General features: G+C 50.1%; 1 protein-coding gene across 2 annotated transcripts in view; it reads left to right on the top strand.

The window, feature by feature from the left end:
- prkn (parkin RBR E3 ubiquitin protein ligase) overlaps window positions 1–21,597 on the top strand; it is a 1,745,947-nt gene that overhangs the window by 1,665,748 nt on the left and 58,602 nt on the right. For both annotated transcript variants that reach the window (XM_070890152.1, XM_070890153.1), the window contains one exon: window positions 6,925–7,011. In XM_070890152.1, the coding sequence (XP_070746253.1) occupies window positions 6,925–7,011 (87 nt within the window). The remainder of the gene's footprint in view (window positions 1–6,924; window positions 7,012–21,597) is intronic.

Raw genomic sequence — 21,597 nt, forward strand, 5'->3', positions numbered from 1 at the left:
TACAGCACTCACACCACTCCCCCCGTAAAATCAACCCTCCCAATACAGCACTCACACCTCCCCCCCGTAAAATCAACCCTCCCAATACAGCACTCACACCACCCCCCCGTAAAATCAACCCTCCCAATACAGCACTCACACCTCCCTCTCCCCGTAATATCAACCCTCCCAATAACAGCACTCACCCCCCCCTGTAAAATCAACCCTCCCAATACAGCACTCACCGCCCCCTATAAAATCATAAAATCAACCCTCCCAATACAGCACTCACACCTCCCCCCCCGCCCCCGTAATATCAACCCTCCCAATACAGCACTCACACCTCCCCCCCCCCCGTAATATCAACCCTCCCAATACAGCACTCACACCTCCCCCCCCCGTAATATCAACCCTCCCAATACAGCACTCACACCTCCCCCCCCCCCCTGTAATATCAACCCTCCCAATACAGCACTCACACCCCCCCCCCCGTAATATCAACCCTCCCAATACAGCACTCACCCCCACCCCTGTAAAATTAACCCTCCCAATACAGCACTCACACCCCCCCCCGTAATATCAACCCTCCCAATACAGCACTCACACCCCCCTCCCGTAATATCAACCCTCCCAATACAGCACTCACACCACCCCCCGCCCCCGTAATATCAACCCTCCCAATACAGCACTCACACCCCCCCCGTAAAATCAACCCTCACAATACAGTCCTCCTCACTCAAACCCCCCCCGTAAAATTAACCCTCCCAATACAGCCCTCCTCACTCAACCTCCCCCCTCCCACCAAATATCAGCCCTCCTGTAATATCAACCCTCCCAATCCCATTCCCAACCTTAAACCTCCCAATCCCCCCTCCCCCCACTCCTTGGTCCAAATCCACTGCCACTCTGACCGTTCCTGAATCCCCGACTCCTCCTTTCGCCTTGCCTTCAGCCACCTAGAGCCCGCAGCGAGGAATTCCCTCCCTGTCCTTTTGCCTCCCCACCTCCATCTCTTTCACACACCTCTTTGACCAAGCTTTTGGTCACCGCTCCAAACACCTCCTCCTTTGGCTCAGCACATTTATTTCCTGTTGCACTTCTGTGAAGCACCTTAGGACGTTTTTCTACATTAAAGGCACTGGATAAATGAAAGCTGCTGTTGATACCAAATTAGAATGTGTGGCAAACTGTGACGGTGCCTCATGGAAATCGAGTCAAGTTAGCAGAGTGGACTGATGGGTATCACATGCACTTCAATATCATGGAATAGAGCGATTGAGGGATGCAGCTACACCAATCTTTAAGGTGAAAGTATCAGTGATTACAAAACATAAAGCAAATGCCATTCTGGGTTTTATATAAACACTCATTGAATAAAAGAAAGAAAGACTTGCATTTATATAGCACCTTTCACAACCACCAGATGTCTCAAAGTGCTTTACAGCCAATTAAGTACTCTTTGAAGTGCAGTCACTGTTGTAATGTGGGAAACATGGCAGACAATTTGCGCACAGCAAGCTCCCACAAACAGCAATGTGATAATGGCCAGATAATCTGTTTTTGTTATGTTGATTGAGGGATAAATATTGGCCAGGACACCGGGGATAACTCCCCTGTTCTTCTTCGAAATAGTGCCATGGGATCTTTCACGTGCACCTGAGAGAGCAGAAGGGGCCTCGGTTCAAAGTCTCATCTGAAAGACAGCACCTCCGACAGTGCGGCACTCCCTCAGCACTGCACTGGGAGTGTCAGCCTAGATTTTTGTGCTCAAGTCTCTGGAGTGGGACTTGAGCCCACTACCTTCTGACTCAGAGGCGAGGGGTCTACCCACTGAGACACAGCTGACACCTACAAAGGCAAAGAGACAATGTTGAATTTATACAAAACATTGGTTGTTACATTGGTAAAAAGAAGACTTCAGGAGGAGGGACACAGAGAAATGGTAAGGTGGATGTGAAATTGACTGTGTCGAACTGAAAGAAGAAAAGCAGGGAACACAATCAAAATTAAAGGAAGGACAACAACTTACATTTATGTCGCGCTTTTAACGCAGTAAACCACCCCAAGGCGCTTCACAAGAGCATTATAAAACAAAATTTCATACCGAGAAACATAAGGAGATAATAGGACAGGCGACCAAAAGCTTGGGCAAAGAGGTAGGTTTTAAGAAGCGTCTTCAAGGAGGAGGGAGAGGTGGAGAGGTTTAGGGAGGGAGTTCCAGAGCTTAGGGCCTCCGATGGTGGAGCGATGAAATTCGGGGATGCTCAAGAGGCCAGGATTGGAGGACAGCAGAAATTTGGAAGGGTTGTAGGGCAGGAGGAGATAACAGGGGAGGGGCGAGACCAAGGAGGGAGTTAAACACAAGGATGAGAATTTTGAAATCGAGGTGTTGCTTAACCGGGAGCCAATGTAGGTCAGCGAGCACAGGGGGTGATGGGTGAGTGGGACTGGGTGCGAGTTAGGACACGGGCAGTGAGCACAGGGGGTGATGGGTGAGTGGGACTGGGTGCGAGTTAGGACAAGGGCAGTGAGCACAGGGGGTGATGGGTGAGTGGGACTTGGTGCGAGTTAGGACACGGGGCAGCAAGCACAGGGGATGATGGGTGAGCGGGACTCGGTGTAAGATAGGCCACGGGGCAGCGAGCACAGGGGGTAATGGGTGAGCAGGACTCGGTGTGAGTTAGGACACGGGGCAGCGAGTACAGGGGTGATGGGTGAGCAGGACTTGGTGCGAGTTAGGACACGCGGCAGCGAGCACAGGGGGTGATGGGTGAGCGGGACTTGGTGCGAGTTAGGACACTGGGCAGTGAGCACAGGGGGTGATGGGTGAGCGGGACTCGGTGCGAGTTAGGACACGGGGTCAGTGAGCACAGGGGGTGATGGGTGAGCGGGACTCGGTGCGAGTTAGGACACGGGGTCAGTGAGCACAGGGGGTGATGGGTGAGCGGGACTCGGTGCGAGTTAGGACACGGGGCAGTGAACAAAGGGGGTGATGGGTGAGCAGGACTCGGTGCGAGTTAGGACACGGATCAGTGAGCACAGGGGGTGATGGGTGAGCGGGACTCGGTGCGAGTTAGGACACGGGGTCAGTGAGCACAGGGGGTGATGGGTGAGCGGGACTCGGTGCGAGATAGGACACGGGGCAGTGAGCAAAGGGGGTGATGGGTGAGCAGGACTCGGTGCGAGTTAGGACACGGATCAGTGAGCACAGGGGGTGATGGGTGAGCGGGACTCGGTGCGAGTTAGGACACGGGGCAGTGAGCACAGGGGGTGATGGATGAGCGGGACTCGGTGCGAGTTAGAACACGGGGTAGTGAGCACAGGGGGTGATGGGTGAGCGGGACTTGGTGCGAGTTAGGACACGGGGTCAGTGAGCACAGGGGGTGATGGGTGAGGGGGACTGGGTGCGAGTTAGGACACGGGGCAGCGAGCACAGGGGGTGATGGGTGAGCGGGACTTGGTGCGAGTTAGGACACGGGGCAGTGAGCACAGCGGGTGATGGATGAGCGAGACTTGGTGCGAGTTAGGACACGGGGCAGTGAGCACAGGGGGTGATGGGTGAGCGGGACTCGGTGCGAGTTAGAACACGGGGTAGTGAGCACAGGGGGTGATGGGTGAGTGGGACTGGGTGTGAGTTAGGACACGGGGACAGTGAGCACAGTGGGTGATAGGTGAGTGGGACTGGGTGTGAGTTAGGACACGGGGACAGTGAGCACAGTGGGTGATGGGTGAGTGGGACTGGGTGTGAGTTAGGACACGGGGACAGTGAGCACAGTGGGTGATGGGTGAGTGGGACTGGGTGTGAGTTAGGACACGGGACAGTGAGCACTGGGGGTGATTGGTGAGCGGGACTGGGTGTGAGTTAGGACACGAGGCAGATAAGTTTTGGATGAGCTTAAGTTTATGTGGAGCTTGAAGGTAAAGTACAGTTACTTCACTTCGAGTTGTGCCACTAGTCCAGTGAATATGGATTGTGCTGGAGCAATTACAAAAACATTTGATTCAGCTGGAGCAATGGAGCATGACCTGGTGACTAAGCAAGTTTCTGAAAGGTTCTTTTACATACAGTTAAGTCATCATCATCATCATCATAGACAGTACCCCGGAATCGAGGAAGACTTGCTTCCACTCTTAACATGAGTTCCTAGGTGGCTGAACAGTCCAATACGAGAACCATAGTCCCTGTCACAGGTGGGACAGGCAGTCGTTGAGGGAAGGGGTGGGCAGAGAGCCACGTTAACCGCACGCTCCTTCCGCTGCCTGCGCTTGATTTCTGCATGCTCTCGGCGACGAGACTCGAGATGCTCAGCGCCCTCCCGGATGCACTTCCTCCACTAAGGGCGGTCTTTGGCCAGGGACTCCCAGGTGTCAGTGGGGATGTCGCACTTTATCAGGGAGGCTTTAAGGGTGTCCTTGTAACGTTTCCTCTGCCCACCTTTGGCCCGTTTGTCGTGAAGGAGTTCCGAGTAGAGCGCTTGCTTTGGGAGTCTCGTGTCTGGCATGCGAATTATGTGGCCTGCCCAGCGGAGCTGATCCATGTGTAGTCAGTGCTTCAATGCTGGGGATGTTGGCCTGGATAAGGATGCTAATGTTTGTGCATCTGTCCTCCCAGGGGATTTGCAGGATCTTGCGGAGATATCGCTGGTGGTATTTCTCCAGCGACTTGAGGTGTCCACGTCTCTGAGCCATACAGGAGGGCGGGTATTACTATGGCCCTGTAGACCATGAGCTTGGTGACAGTTTTGAGGGACTGATCTTCAAATACTCTTTTCCTCAGGCGAACGCAGGCTGCACTGGTGCACTGGAGGCGGTGTTGGATCTCATCATCAATGTCTGCTCTTGTTGATAGGAGGCTCCCGAGATAGGGGAAGTGGTCCACGTTGTCCAGGGCCACAACGTGGATCTTGATGTTTGGGGGGAAGTGCTGTACGGTGAGGACAGGCTGGTGTAGGACCTTTGTCTTACTAATGTTTAGCGTAAGGCCCATGCTTTCATACGCCTCGGTAAATGCGTCGACTATGTCCTGTAGTTCAGCCTCTGTGTGCACAGACGCAGGTGTCATCCGTGTACTGTAGCTCGACGACAGAGGTTGGGGTGGTCTTGGACCTGGCCTGGAGACGACGAAGGTTGAACAGGTTCCCACTGGTTCTGTAGTTTAGCTCCACTCCAGCGGGGAGTTTATCAGCTGTGAGGTGGAGCATGACAGCGAGTTAGATTGAGAAGCGGGTTGGGGCGGTTTGACCCCGGTCCGGACATGAATGGGGTCTGATGGATCCGTTGGTAAGGATGATGGTTTGCATGTCATCGTGGAGCAGGCGGAATGTGGTGACGTACTTTTGGGGGCATCCGAAACGGAGGAGGATGCTCCATAGACCCTCGCGGTTGACAGTGTCAAAGGCCTTTGTAAGGTCGAAGAAGGCCATGTATAAGGGCTGGTACTGTTCCCTGCATTTTTCCTGCAGCTGTCGCGCTGCAAAAATCATATCCGTTGTGCCCCGGAGGGGACGAAATCCGCACTGTGACTCCAGGAGGAGCTCCTCGGCCACGGGGAGAAGACGGTTGAGGAGTTCTCTAGCGACGACTTTCCCAGTGGTTGATAGCAGGGAGATTCCTCTGTAGTTGCCGCAGTCGGACTTGTCCCCTTTTTTAAAGATGGTCACGATCTCTGCATCTCTAAAATCTCCCGGCATGCTCTCCTCCCTCCAGATGAGAGAGATCATTTAAGTAGGGAGAGCTAGATTGGCTAATCGCAACTTTTATTGTGTTCCGATTGAATGATTTTACCGATGCAATTTCTTTCTTGTGTCCTTTGGGAAGCACAAGTGCCCAAGTTTGGGATCCTTCAGCGAGGAATTGCCATGTACAAGGCAAAAGAAACAAGAAAGAACTTGCATTTATATAGCGCCTTTCACATCCTCAAGACACCCCAAAGCACTTTGAGGTGTAGTCACTGTTGTAATGTGGGAAACGCAGCAGCCAATTTGCGCACAGCAAGCTCCCACAAACAGCAATATGATAATGACCAGATAATCTGTTTATGTTATGTTGATTGAGGGATAAATATTGGCCAGGACACACAGGGATAACGCCATGAGATCTTTTACATTCACCTGAGAGGGCAGACTCAGTTTAATGTCTGATCTGGCAGTGCAGCACTCCCTCAGCACTGCACTGGAATGCCAGACAAGATTATTTGTGCTCAAGTCCCTGGAGTGGATTTGAACCCACAACCTTCTGACCCAGAGGCGAGAATGCTACCCCCTGAGCCATCGAAGAGAATTCATGAAACAGTGAAACACGTGGAGCATGGAGTTAAACTACTTTGCTAGGGCTAGACTTTCCTATGAGCCCCACAATGCCCGATTGCCCGCTGAGAAGAAGCGCAAACGCTCGGTGAGTAACGCTGGCGAGAATTTCCATTTTTATGCTTAAAGTAATTAAAACTAATCGCTCGGCGAGAAAATGGGCGTTGCACACTAATTGTCGGCGGTTTTCCCAGTGTTTAAGTGGAAACTTAGTAACATGGGCGGTCGTTACTGGAATGGACAGTAAGTACTAAAATTTAGTCCCAGGCTGCGGTTGGGCCTAGGGAGGGGAGAAATTTTTTTTTAAATTTCAACAAAAAAATAAATAAAAACGTAAAAAAAACATTCCCAAGACACTTTTATACCAATCGCTGTTTTAAAATTTAAATAAATAAAGAACCTTTAACTGACCTTTCTTTATAGGGCCCCCCCCCCTCCCCTTACGCCCTGGCGGTTGTTCTTGGCATTGCACGTGGGCGGTTTGGTCCCGGCGGGCGTGTTCAGATGTGGGCGATACCATGAAAAAATTAAGGGGAAAACTTTCGCCGGGCAGAAAAACAGCTGTACCACCGAGAAAATGGGCGAGAAATGATCGGAAAATCTAGCCCATGTTAATACTCTTTGCATTTTTGTCTTTCAGTTTGTTTTCTGCCGTGAGTGCAAGGAAGCATACCACGGGGGCGAGTGCAGCAGTTTTCATGGTACAGGATCAGCCGTGAGCCAGCAGGTAAGAGAGTGAGCCCTTGGAAAAACAGCACTTTCAAATGCTCTCTGGTGCTGTAACTGTAAAGTCCTTACTCTACAGTATGAAACCACACGAGGCACATTCTGGGGACATGGTCACTCTGTGACCTTAACTCTTTATTTACAGGACTCCAAAGACGATGACCCTGCGTGGGACCTCCCTTTTTATACCTGTGTGATCAGGTAAGGAGTGTCTCCCACAAGTTCACCCCTTGTGGTCAAGGTGTGCACCTAGGTTGAGTGTATACAGTAATACAGTGGTGTTGCATTGTGGTTACATACATGACAGTAACTGCAAACTATTGGTTAAAATTTCTCCCAGAAAGAAAAATAACTCTGCCTCTGTGTGCCTGTACAACCTGTAAGTACGATGGCTATATTTATGAAATCGGGACCTGTATTCCTCTGGAGTCATGGCTTTCATCGGCAGTTGATGAATATGGTGAGAATGAGCAGGTCGGGTTCATCTATCAAAAAGGGACAAATAGATTTTTCCTGCTTCTAAAAAACCATGCTCTTATTTCAGTTCTGACACATGTACAGTAAAATAACAAATAGCAGAGAGTGGATTAGAAAGCTATGAATACAATTGGAGAGTTCAAATGATGTTATAAAGCCACAAGAGCATTTCTCGTAATGGTTTTCTAACATGATCTGAACCCTGAGATCAGATTTCACCCTTGAAGTATTTCAGGTGTTTTGTCATTTATTCTTATAGAATCATACAGGACAGAAGGAGGCCATTCGGCCCATCGTGTCTGTGCCGGCTCTGTGAAAGAGCTTTCCAATTAGTCCCACTCCCCCGCTCTGTCCCCATACCCCTGTAAATTTCCCCTTTTCAAGTATTGATCCAGTTCCCTTTTGAAAGTCACTGTTGAATCTGCTTCCACCACCCTTTCAGGCTGTGCATTCCAGATCACAACTCACTGAGTAAAACAATGCTAATTTCCCCCCTGGACTTTTTGCCATTTATCTTAAATCTCTGTTCTCTGGTTACCGACCCTCCTGGCAGTGAAAACTATCTTCTCTATCAAAAGCAAAAGAAAGACTTGGATTTATATAGCACCTTTCACGACCACCGGACATCTCAAAGCGCTGTATAGCCAATGAAGTACTGTCACTATTGTAATGTAGGAAACGCAGCAGCCAACTTGCGCACAGCAAGCTCCCACAAACAGCAATGTGATAATGATCAGATAATTTGTGTTTGTTACATTGATTGAGGGATAAATATTGGCCAGGACACCAGGGATAACTCCCTGTTCTTCTTCGAAATAGTGCCATGGGATCTTTTACATCCGCCTGAGAGAGCAGACAGTGCCTCGGTTTAATATCTCATCTGAAAGACAGCACCTCCGACAGTGCAGCACTCCCTCAGCACTGCACTGGAATGTCAGCCTAGATTTTTATGCTCAACTCCCTGGAATGGGATTTGAACCCACAACCTTCTGGCTTGGAGGCGAGGGTGCAACCCACTGAGACACAGCTGACACTGCCTTACATAAAAGCCCTGTCGTGTATGTAGATACCTTTAGCAAATGACTCCATGAGGCAGGGTATGATACTTAAATTGTGTAGATCTGTAGTTCTTTATTTGCAGCTCCTCGAGTGAGGACCACAAGCTGTGAGCTCCTTTTTATACTGGGTTACCCGCAGTGTGCAGGTAACCCTTGGGTCTCCAGCAGCAGCACCCTCTGGTGTACAGGTAAGGTGTGTACAGTGTAAGGGTACATTCAGTGTTGCATAACAGTGTTACAGACATCACACAGTAAACAGGCATGCAGTGAATACGAGATCATGAACTACATGCTCAACAACCTCAGCAACTTTCAAAATTCACCGATGGGGAAGATTGGGACGCTTTTGTGGAAAGATTAGAACATTTCTTTACAGCCAACGACCTGGATGGGAACATACCGGCTACACGACTGAACAAGCACAGGGCCATCCTGCTTAGCAGCTGTGGGCCCTCCATCCATTATCTTGTCACGGACTTGCTAGCCCCAGCTAAGACAACCACCAAAAGCTATGAGGAACTTGTAACACTCATACAGGAACAACTAAAACCAAAAGAAAGCATCCTCACAGCCAGGCACCGGTTCTACACTTACCGGCGACCTGAGAGCCAAGAAATTTCCAGTATGCTGCACACCTAAGAAGACTAGCTGCTCCATGTGATTTTGGAGACCACCTAAATGAAGCACTAAGGGACATATTCATCATTGGAATCGGCCAAGAGGGCCTCTGCACAAGTTGCTCTCTGCTAACATCACAGTCACCCTGCAGAAAGCAATCCAAGTGAGCCATGCCTACATGATTTCGGCCGGCGACTCCAGGCGAATACTGACCCAGAACTCTAAACCGGCGAACGCAGTGCTCCGCATGGATACTTCTAAAGGCAGAAATGCTGCCCCCGGTCCCGCAACCCTGAGTCCGCCACATGGGGCAAACCGGATGGCCCCGTGCTGACGCTGTGGAGGAAACCACAGGGCCCATCAGTGCCGCTACAAAGACTATGCTTGCAAAGGCTGCAAAGAGAAAGGGCACCTACAGAGAATGTGCAGAAAAAGCTGTACCTACCGCGCCTCTGATGAGTTGGCTGATCACCAGGGCTCTGACATAGATGAAGAGGAAGTTGCTGTACCCTTGGAAGAAGAGTATGGAATTTATACCTGCTCCAACGAAAGTTCTCCGTGGATGATGGAAGTGGACATCGACAAGATCCCAGTCTCCATGGAGATCGACACAGGGGCGAGCCAGTCTCTGATGAGTCAAACGACCTTTGAAAAACTTTGGATAAATCTTGCCACTCGACCAAAACTGTCTCCGGTCCAGGCGCAGCTGCTCACCTACAACAAAGGTAAAATCCAAATCGTTGGCAGCGTAGACGTCCAGGTCTCCCTGTGGATCGTTGCCGGCGACGGTCCCATGCTGCTGGGCAGGAATTGGATGAACCCGGTCCACATCAGGCGAAGTGGCGATGGCCTCTGGTCCCCGGCAATCGACCTCAAACATGGATCCATCGGAGGTTCCACTGTCCAGCTCGACGGCGAGGCGACAGCGCCACAACACCGCGGCGAAATCTCCGAGACCGAGGATCCAAACTCCACTTTCCAGGCCTGGGCGGGACTCCATGAGGTGAACGGCGTCGAAAGAAAAGGACTCTTGATGCCCAGGGTCGAACCTGTGGAAGGAAAGAACACCACGGCCTACCAGCAGGAGAGCCAGAAGATGGCGGCCGCACCACGAGGAGCAGAACCTAAAATCAAAATGGCCATGGCCATACCACGAGGGACAGCATTGGAGGGGCCAATCGGATTTGAAGGCTCCCTTAAAGGAGACCGGTAACCAAAGGGGAAGTTTCCACTATTTGATTACAAGGACTTTAAAGCAAAAGATGCAATTAAAGGATGCAATTATGAAAATGTATGCAATCTAACCATGAATTGTGATGCTGGTTTAACTAACGTGACTAATGAGATGAATACAGGTGTCAGTAAGGTTAAGGACAAGTTTATTAAGCTTAACAGTAATGATAGAGAATGTGAAATGCCTAATGTAACCATGTCTGTTGAAACCAGGACACCCAAAAGTGATGCAAATGATAGAATGTATAATGCAGGCTCAACTATGTGTGATCAGAGCCAAGGTGTCATGTATACCGGTCGGACACTGCCAAAGGACATTGGGTCCTACAGGGACCATGCTGATGCCAATGGAATCCCCCTGTGGGAGACCCCCAGGTCCAGCAGGCTACCTGACCATGTAGCCTGGACCTTTGGAACAAATGTGATGCCCCTTGCAGGACACACACACAGGCAGTGGGAGCAGACCCACTACAGGGACAGTGGTCAATGGACAGCCCAGCCACCACCAATGGAAACCTGTACCAGACCAGCCCTACAACCCCTGGCCACCAGGGCCAACACCAGGAGCATGAGGCCAATACTCTCCAACTTCCCTGGCAAACCCTGGGATGACCTGACCCTCATCCCAATTGGTGGACAAAGAGCCCATCCAGTCTTGTGGTCCTGCCCACCACCCCACAGTGTATACACACCACCCACTGCTGCCATGGCTACCCCCCTGAGGGATCCCACAACCCCCCATAGCCCACCATTGATCACCTCCCCTGGTCATGACAATAAGGATATGAAAAATGCTTAGGGGGGAGTGTTGTTGTGTATGCATGCCTGTTTACTGTGTGATGTCTGAAACACTGTTATGCAACACTGAATGTACCCTTACACTGTACACACCTTACCCTTACCTGTACACCAGAGGGTGCTGCTGCTGGAGACCTAAGGGTTACCTGTAACCCAGTATAAAAAGCTCACAGCTTGTGGTCCTCACTCGAGGAGCTGTAAATAAAGGACTACAGGTCTACACGGTTTAAGTATCATACCCTGCCTCGTGGAGTCATTTGCTAAAGGTATCTACATACACGACAAGCCCTACATTAAATCTCACTGCTGTAAAGAGAACACTCCTAGCTTCCATAAGAACATAAGAAATAGGAGCAGGAGTAGACCATACGGCCCCTCGAGCCTGCTCCGCCATTCAATAAGATCATGGCTGATCCGATCATGGTCTCTCCACATATCTGTGGTCCCTTATTCTGATGCACCATTCTGATAAATATCTTCTGCAACCTCTCCAAGGCCTTAACATCCTTCTAAAAATGTGTTGCCCAGAATTGGACCAAACCACATCATTCTGGAGGACTATCGGCTTGTCTAAACTAAATCAATAGGCACACCTCTGGGTTTGATTCTTCGATATCCCAAATACTGCCCAGTATTCTGTCACTGTCTTCCAGAGGCGCTTGCTGGTGTTCACATTTTCATCCCATTGGTTACGTCAGACATAGCACAGCCATCTCGAAGCTTCGACATAGTGTTGTCACTTAGCATCTGCTTCTAGCCTTTCCCATTCACAGTTGAACTTCTAATCCGTTCCTGAGCCCGAAAAGCACTCATTCCCACACTCACATTTCTCCATGCGGTTATCGCGTTTCACGATTTTTCGACCATTATTTTTGCCGCATGGATTTGGGAAGGAGTTACGTTTAAAACAAAAGCAAAGTGAATTTGATGGGGGGTTTAGAACGCTGCAGCCACAGCACTGAGGCGGCTGGAGAGCTTGATGTAGGTACGGAGGCAGGCATTGAGGAGCGATCTCTACCATGAGTCCGGGGGTCACAAACAATTCATCGCCTGGCCTCATATGGCGACAAATATTCCTGCCCGTTGTGGTGAGGACAGTTCTATTCATGGTGGGCGCGGCATGAGGTGTCATCTCTGGGGAAAAAAGAGCAGTTGGTTTGGTTGGCAGGCTTGCTGGCGAATTCCTGCACGGAGTTGAAATTAATGAAAAGAAGGGGGGGTGGGGGGAGCCTGACATGTTTGGGAGTCAGAGGGGGCGATTTTGACTTTTGGATGACCGACTGTCAGAGCAGACCAACCAGTCGCCCGAAGAGTGTGGCCGCCATTTTGAGGCACCGCCGTCAATCGGATCGGGGGCAGCGAGCTGTGGAGCATTGAACAGGTGTCCCCATGCGGCTGGTCGGATTAAGGCTGCCCATTGTCAGGACGCCATCGTGATATGCGGAGGGAGGGGCCTAAATCATGAAGAGGGTGTGACCCGGGCAACAGGGGCCTCTGGACTCCACTGAAATAACTTCAAACTTACCATGGCTGGGCCTGGCGGGCTCTATCGGCCATGGGACTAAGCCTGCACAGCGCACACTCCCACCATTTCCAATCGAGGTCCTTGCAACTTGATTCGCATGTTGGAAATGGGCCCACCACCCGAAACAGGTGGGCACTCTGGGCCTTCAGTGGTAGGCCCCTGTCAAAAGGGCGCCTCCCTCCGCCATTGCCAGGGTTACTGGCCCCATTTCAAGGCCGTTGACACCCTGTTAGCAGGAGGGAAAACAAGTTCAAATCGGTGCCAGCGAGTCTTGAACAAGAGACTGTGAGGTGTGGACCTGAGGTCCGGTGGTGGAAGCCTAAATGCAGGCGGCCAGATTTGGTAGTCAGAAGTTGTTAAGAAAGAAAGGTAATGCCAAAAACAAAGAATTCACCTACCCGCGTGGGTTATTATTTTGTTCCATCTGTTCAGGGGAGAAGTGAGATTGCCTGTCGGTGGTATTTGCTTTGACTGTTATTCTGCATATTCTCATGCTGCCTGTGAAATGCAACAGCGAAACAAATTACCTCTCACCACATTTCACCAAGTGTTTCCCTGTCCACCTTTGGAAATATTTGAAGAATCACATATGTTGAGATGTGTGAAAGACACAGGGCCCGAATTTGATGAGGGCCCCCTCCCACCCAAGCGACATCTGAAGGGCCGCCGAGGTCCCTGATGGTTCTTTGGGCGGGGTTTTCATCCCTCGAAGGTCAGCGGGCAGCAAATCTGTGATGTACGCCTCCAATCTGGGCGGCAGGCAGCTGGCGGGAGCTCTCAGTCTCGAACTTGACAGATCAGAAAAGCCAGTTTTCGGCGCATGCACATCGCACTCCGTACGGACCCGAAGAGGCCGGGATTTCAGGCCCATAACGTTTAGATCGCTTATGAGAGTGACTCAAAACTTGTAACAGCAATTATTTCCACCAGTCATCCTTTCATAATACAGAGTATAGGGCATTCATTTCAAGTCCAACCAAGTAAACTTAATAATGAATAAAGTTTAATTTGCTTCCACTTTTGAACACTTTCACACAGCAAGGTTCATAGTCAAGCTCTTTCCAATGGGCATTTCTTGACTATGGTTCCGTCACCATCACATCAGAAAGAAAGCAAGAAAGACTTGCATTTATATAGCGCCTTTCACGACCACGGGACATCTTAAATATCTCTAGTGTCAGCTGTGGCTCAGTGGGTAGCACACTCGGCTCGGAGAAGTTTCAAGACCCACTCCAGGAACTTGAGCACATAAATCTAGGCTGACACTCCAGTGCAGTGCTGAGGGAGTGCTGCACTGTCGGAGGTGCCGTCTTTTGGATGAGACGTTAAACCGAGGCCCCGTCTGCTCTCTCAGGTCAACGTAAAAGATCCCATAAAGAGCAGGGGAGTTATCCCCGGTGTCCTGGCCAATATTTATCCCTCGATCAGCATAACAAAAACAGATTATCTGGTCATTATCACATTCCTGTTTGGCACAAATTGGCTGCCGTGTTTCCCACATTACAATGTCCCACCAACACCTGGGAGACCCCAGCCAAAGACCGCCCTAAGTGGAGGAAGTGCATCTGGGAGGGCGCTGAGCACCTCGAGTCTCATCGCCGAGAGCATGCAGAAATCATGCACAAGCAGCGGAAGGAGCGTGCGGCAAACCAGTCCCACCCACCCTTTCCCTCAACAACTATCTGTCCCACCTGTGACAGGGACTGTAATTCCTGTATGGGACTGTTCAGTCACCTGAGAACTCACTTTTAGAGTGGAAGCAGGTCTTCCTCGATTTTGAGGGACTGCCTATGATGATGATGACTACACTTCAAAAGTACTTCATTGGCTGTAAAGTGCTTTGAGACGTCCGGTGGTTGTGAAAGGTGCTATAGAAATGTAATACACAAATATAGTTTCTGCCACACCTCTGGCGAAGTGATGGAGACACAGCGAGTCAGGGAATTCTAGAGCCTATGTTTGACTTGTGCTGGATTTTCAGACAGTTAACTCATGGCTCAGCCAATTGCCAGCAAGGGTTGGAAAACATAACTTTGGCCTACACCAGTGTCTGTTCAAAACCCCCGAGATATGAATAATGGAGAAGTCAATCCAGTAATCAGCTTTTCTCTTCAGTAGTTATTTGAGCACTAGTAATCAGTAATACAATGTTGATTCATCCATCACTCCTGTGCTCGCTGATCTACATAGGTTCCCATCATCATCATCATCATAGACAGTCCCTCGGAATCGAGGAAGACTTGCTTCCACTCTCAGGTGACTGTACAGTCCAATACGAGAGCCACAGTCCCTGTCACAGGTGGGACAGACAGTGGTTGTAGGAAAGGGTGGGTGGGATTGGTTTGCTGCACGCTCTTTCCACTGCCTGTGCTTGATTTCTGCATGCTCTCGGCGACAAGACTCGAGGTGCTCAGCGTCCTCCTGCATGCACTTCCTCCACTTAGGGCGGTCTTGGGCCAGGGACTCCCAGGTGTCAGTGGGGATGTTGTACTTTATCAGAGAGGCTTTGAGGGTGTCCCTGTAACGTTTCCACTGCCCACCTTTGGCTCATTTGCCGTGAAGGAGTTCCGGGTAGAGCGCTTGCTTTGGGAGTCTCGTGTCTGGCATGTGAACAATGTAGTCTGCCCAGCGGAGCTGATCGAATGTGGTCAGTGCTTCAATGCTGAATATGTTGGTCTGATCGAAGACGCTAATATTGGTGTGTCTGTCCTCCCAGGGAATTTGTAGGATCTTGCGGAGACATCGTCGGTGGTATTTCTCCAACGACTTGAGGTGTCTACTGTTTCTCCTCATCTCTGTTTTAAATGGGCAGCCCCTTATTCTAAGATCATGCCCTCTAGTTCTAGTCTCCCCCATCAGTGGAAACATCCTCTCTGCATCCACCTTGTCAAGCCCCCTCATAATCTTATACGTTTCGATAAGATCACCTCTCATTCTTCTGAACTCCAATCAGTAGAGGCCCAACCTCCTCAACCTTTCCTCATCCTTGATGCAGCAGTGATTCACGGAGGTTCATGCATGAATAATGTAGCTGTCAAGAAAAATCAAAATCTCTTTGGACTTATACTGGTATGTCCAACGTAACGTAAATAGAAAATAGGCTCATGCAGCAATCCTTAATTACTTCCCACACATCTTGGCAACTGAAACTGTCCCCTATTATAGGAAATGCAAAAATCACAGATGCGTTGACAGATAGTGACTGTCTTCCAATCTTAGTCCTCACAATGAAAGGGAAGGAAATTACTTCACAAATCTTTATATATAACGGAAATATTTTTAAAGAAGTAAAATTGAGGATAGTTGTGGTTGTTCAACATGACTAAAAAAATGACACTGTGCAACATTTTTGATCCAAATTTAATAACAGAATAATGGCAACACATGTAAAATTTCAATCCTCATTAAACAAGTTCTGAAACTTTCTTCTGAACGTTCTTGCTCGTGTTTGCCTCTAATGCCCCAACTTATTCATGTAAAAAGGTTTCTACTGCCCGAGTGAGAGGCTCGCAGTTTTCTGAAGCTCAGAGAAGGGGTAAGAACATAAGAAATAGGAGCAGGAGTAGGCCCTACAGCCCCTCGAGCCTGCTCCGCCATTCAATAACATTATCGACCGCAACTCCACTTTCCCGCCCAATCTCCATATCCCTTGATTCCCCTAGATCTTGACTTTGGCCAATTGTCTAAAACATGGTCCATGTGGGAACCAACGACATAGGAAGAACATAAGAAATAGGAGCAGGAGTAGGCCATACGGCCCCTCGAGCCTGCTCCGCCATTTAATACGATCATGGCTGATCCGATCATGGACTCAGCTCCACTTCCCTGCCCGCTCCCCATAACCCTTTATCCCCTTATCACTCAAAAATCTGTCTATCTCCGCCTCAAATATATTCAATGATCCAGCCTCCACAGCTCTCTGGGGCAGAGAATTCTACAGATTTACAACCCTCTGAGAGAAGAAATTCCTCCTCATCTCTGTTTTAAATGGGCAGCCCTGTATTTTGAGACTATGTCCCCTAGGTTTAGTTTCCCCTATCAGTGGAAACATCCTCTCTGCATCCACCTTGTCAAGCCCCCTCATTATCTTGTATCACCTCTCATTCTTCTGAACTCCAATGAGTAGAGGCCCAACCTACTCAACCTATCTTCATAAGTCAACCCCCTCATCTCTGGAATCAACCGAGTGAATCTTCTCTGAACAGCCTCCAATGCCAGTATATCCTTCCTTAAATACGGAGACGAAAACTGTATGCAGTACTCCAGGTGTGGCCTCACCAATACCCTGCACAGTTGTAGCAGGACTTCTCTGCTTTTATACTCTATCCCCCTTGCAATAAAGGCCAACATTCTATTTGCCTTCCTGAGGGTTGAGGTGCTGCAGTCAGAGTTTCAGGAGCTCACGAGGAAGTTGAAGAGCAGGACCTCTAAGGTAGTAATCTCTGGATTGCTGCCACGTCCTAGTGAGAGTAGGAATAGTAGGCTGGGACAGGTTAACACGTGGCTGGTGAAATGGTGCAGGAGGAAGGACTTCAGATTCCTGGGGCATTGAGACAAGTTCTGGGGCAAGAGGGACGTTCAAGATGGACGGCTTGCACCTCAACAGAGCAGTGATCAATGTCCTCGCGGGGAGGTTAACTGGTGCTATGGGGGGGGGAGGGTTGAAATTAACTTGTCTAGGGCACCAGGAGGAAACCGTAGAGAGGAGAAACAAGGTGCCCAGAGGACTGGGAGTTAAAATTAGTGCTGGAGTAAAGAATAGTTCAGAAATAGGATCCAATGCAAGGCAGTCAAAGATGGTTTTGGAGTGCGTGTGCGTAAGTGCACGGAGTATGGTAAATAAGGTTGGTGAACCGCCGGCACAAGTTGCCACATGGGGCTACGATATAGTGGCAACAACAGAGACCTAGATCAAAACAGAAGAGGATTGGACACTTAATATTCCTGGCTACATGGTATTCAGAAAATAAAGGGGCTGTCATTTAAAACTGAGATGAGGAGGAATTTCTTCTCTCGGGGTTGTAAATCTGTGGATATCGCTGCCTCAGAGAGCTGTGGAAGCTGGGACATTGAATAAATTTAAGACAGAGATAGACAGTTTCTTAACCGATAAGGGGATAAGGGGTTATGGGGAGAGGGCAGGGAAGTGGACCTGAGTCCATGATCGGATACGCCATGCTCTTATTGAATGGTAGAGCAGGCTCGAGGGGCCGTATGGCCTACTCCTGCTCCTATTTCTTATGTTCTTATGAAAAAAGGGAGGGAGGTGGCAGATGAAAGAAACTATGATAGCACTGGAGAAGGATATTGCAGTTCAGGGTCAAAGGCAGAATCTATTTAGTCAGCATTATAGAACAACGGAGGAACTATCGCACGAGTGGTTGTATACTTCAGGCCAACAAATTGTGGGAAGGAGATAGAGGACCAAACTTTCAGGCAAAGTACAGAAATATGCAAGATCTACAGAGTACTGATAATGTGTAAAGAGCAAAGTGGGGAGGAATTCCTGAAATGTGTGAAGGAGAACTTACTTGATCAGTGTGTTTCCAGCCCAATGAGGAAGGAGGTTATTGTGTCCTTACACACTACAGCAAATCAATATGAGGCACATACTGGAGACAAGGTCACTCTGTGACCTGTACCTTTATTCCCAGGGCCAAGGAGTGCTGACCCTGCGTGGGACCTCCCTTTATATACCTGGATCACCAGGTGAGGAGTGTCTCCCACAAGTTCACCCGCTGTGGTCAAGGTTCTCAGGTGTATACAGTGTACAGTGTTGTTACATAAAGGTTACAGTTATGTGAAGGTTACAAACATGACATCACCTCCCCCCAACGTCTTATGGGGTCAAAGATTGAGTCTTTCAGGTGGTCGACGCTCTCTCGTGGAGCGCCGCAGTTACGGCTCTGGTTGTTGAGCCTTGGCATGCGTCTCTGTCACCTGTGGTGATTCCGGGCTGACCGCAGGGACTGTGCATGCTGCTGAAGGTTCTTGTTGCTCGTTCACTGGCGGTGGTGTGGGCAGCATCTCATGATCTTCCTCAGTTTCCTCAGTGTCCGTGCTGAACCTTTTTTTTACTTGGTCCAGATGCTTGCGGCATATCTGCCCATTGTTAAGTCTGACCACTATGACCCTATTCCCCTCTTTACCAATTACAGTACCCTCGAGCCACTTGGGCCCCAAAGCGTGATTAAGAACAAATACAGGGTCATCAATTTCTATACATCTCCCCTTTGAGTTACGGTCGTGGCACTCATTGTGGGACTGGCGCTTGCCCTCAACAATGTCTGACAAGACTGGATGAATGAGGGACAGCCACGTTTTTAGTGTACGTTTCATGAGTAGTTCCGCGGGCGGGACTCCCGTGAGCGAGTGCGGTCGGGACCTATAGGCCAGCAGTGGGCGCGATAGGCGGCGTTGAAGGGAGGGTCCTTGAATCCGGAGCATGCCTTGCTTTATGATTTGGACCGCACGTTCCGCCTGGCCAATGGAAGCTGGCTTGAACAGTGCTGTCCTGACATGTTTGATGCCATTACCCAACATGAACTCCTGGAATTCATAGCTAGTGAAACATGGGCCGTTGTCGCTAACCAGGATGTCCGGCAAGCCGCGGGTCGCAAAGACCGCACGCAGACTCTCCACTGTAGTGGATGTCGTACACGAATTCAATATGATGCACTCGATCCATTTCGAGTACGCATCAACAACAATGAGGAACATTTTCCCCATGAACGGGCCCGCGTAGTCTACGTGAATACGTGACCATGGCTTGGTGGGCCAGGGCCACGGGCTGAGTGGGGCCTCCCTGGGGGCATTACCCAGCTGGGCACACGTCGTGCACCTGCGAACCCAGTGTTCCAGGTCTGCATCAATTCCCAGCCACCATACATGTGACCGGGCAATGGCCTACATTAGCACAATGCCTGGGTGCTTGCTGTGGAGTTCCCTGATGAATGCTTCCCTACCCCTCTGGGGCATGACTACCCAGCTGCCCCATAGTAGGCAGTCGACTTGGATGGAGAGCTCATCCATCCGTCTGTGAAACGGTCTGACCTCTTCAGGGCATGCTCCGTGTGCGGGCGCCCAATCCCCAATCAGGACACATTTCTTAATCAGAGATAGGAGGGGATTTCTGTTTGTCCAGGTTCTGATATGGTGGGCTGTGATAGGGGAGCCTGCGCTGTCAAAGACATCGACAGCCATGACCATCTCCGCGCTTTGCTCCGCTGCCTTCTCGGTGGTGGCCAGTGGAAGCCTGCTGAGCGCGTCAGCGCAATTTTCCGTGCCTGGGCGGTGCCGTATGGTGTAGTCATACGCAGCCAGCGTGAGAGCCCATCGCTGTATGCGAGCTGATGCATTGGCATTGACAGTTTTGCTGTCGGACAACAGGGATGTTAACGGCTTGTGGTCCGTTTCTAATTCGAACCTTCTGCCAAAAAAGGTACTGGTGCATCTGCTTCCTTTTCAACCATCCCATACCCCCTTTCTGCCTGGGAGAGCGACCTGGAGGCATAAGCCACAGGTTGGAGTTGGCCCTCATCATTACTCTGCTGCAACATGCACCCAACCCCATAGGATGATGCATCACATGTCAAAACCAATTTCTTACAGGGGTTGTACAGGGTCAATAACTTATTAGAACAAAGCAGGTCCGCGCCCGATTGAAAGCCCGTTCCTGACAATCCTCCCAAAACCAATCGCAACCCTTACGCAGGAGCACGTGTAGCGGCTCCACCAAAGTTCGGAAGAAAGTTCCAGAAATAGTTCAATAGTCGCAGAAAAGAACGCAATGTTGCCGGGCCTGGGCGCACGACAGTTCGTCTCCGTTTTGGATTCGGTAGGCCGGATCCCGTCTGCGGCAACCCTCCTGCCCAAAAACTCGACCTCTGGGGCCAAAAATACACACTTGGACTTCTTTAGTCGTAGGCCTACCCGGTCCAGTCAGCATAGCATCTCCTCCAGGTTGTGGAGATGTTCCTCGGTGTCTCGGCCCGTGATAAGGATGTCGTCCTGAAATACGATTGTTCCGGGGATGGATTTGAGCAGGCTTTCCATGTTCCTTTGAAAGATAGCGGCTGCTGAACGAATGCCAAACGGACACTTGTTGTAAACAAACAGCCCCTTGTGCGTGGTGATGGTGGGCAATAGCTTGGATTCTTCGGCCAGTTCCTGGGTCATGTAGGCCGAGGTGAGGTCCAACTTGGTGAACAGCTTGCCGCCTGCCAGCGTGGCAAAAAGATCCTCCACTTTCGGAAGTGGGTATTGGTCCTGAAGGGACACTCGGTTGATGGTGGCCACAGATCCTGACCGAGCCATCCGTTTTTAGGACAGGGACGATGGGGCTTGCCCAGTCGCTGAATTCAACGGGCGAAATTATGCCCTCTCTTAGCAACCTGTCCAACTCACTCTCAATTTTCTCCCGCATCACATACGGCACAGCTCTGGCTTTGTGGTGCACTGGTGTGGTGTCCGGGGTGATGCGTATCACTACTTTGGTACCTTTGAAAGTACCGACGGCAGGCTGAAATAATGACTCGAACTTTTGTAGGACCTGTGAGCATGAACTTCGCTCCACAGATGAAATGGCATGCACATCCCCCCATTTCTAGTTCATCTCAGCTAGCCAGCTCCTCCCCAAAAGTGTGGGGCCATTTCCCGGGACAATCCAGAGTGGCAGCCGGTTCTCTGATCCATTATGTGTGACCACCAACATTGCAATGCCTAGCACTGGGATGATCTCTTTGGTGTACGTCCGTAATTGCGTGTCAATGTTGTCTAGTTTGGGTCTGCTAGCTCTGAGTGGCCATAGTTTCTCAAATTGTTGGACACTCATAAGTGACTGGCTGGCTCCTGTGTCCAGCTCTATGTGTACCGGGAT

Source organism: Pristiophorus japonicus, chromosome 9 (assembly GCF_044704955.1).
Source record: "Pristiophorus japonicus isolate sPriJap1 chromosome 9, sPriJap1.hap1, whole genome shotgun sequence".
In the NCBI taxonomy this organism is placed as follows: domain Eukaryota; kingdom Metazoa; phylum Chordata; class Chondrichthyes; family Pristiophoridae; genus Pristiophorus; species Pristiophorus japonicus.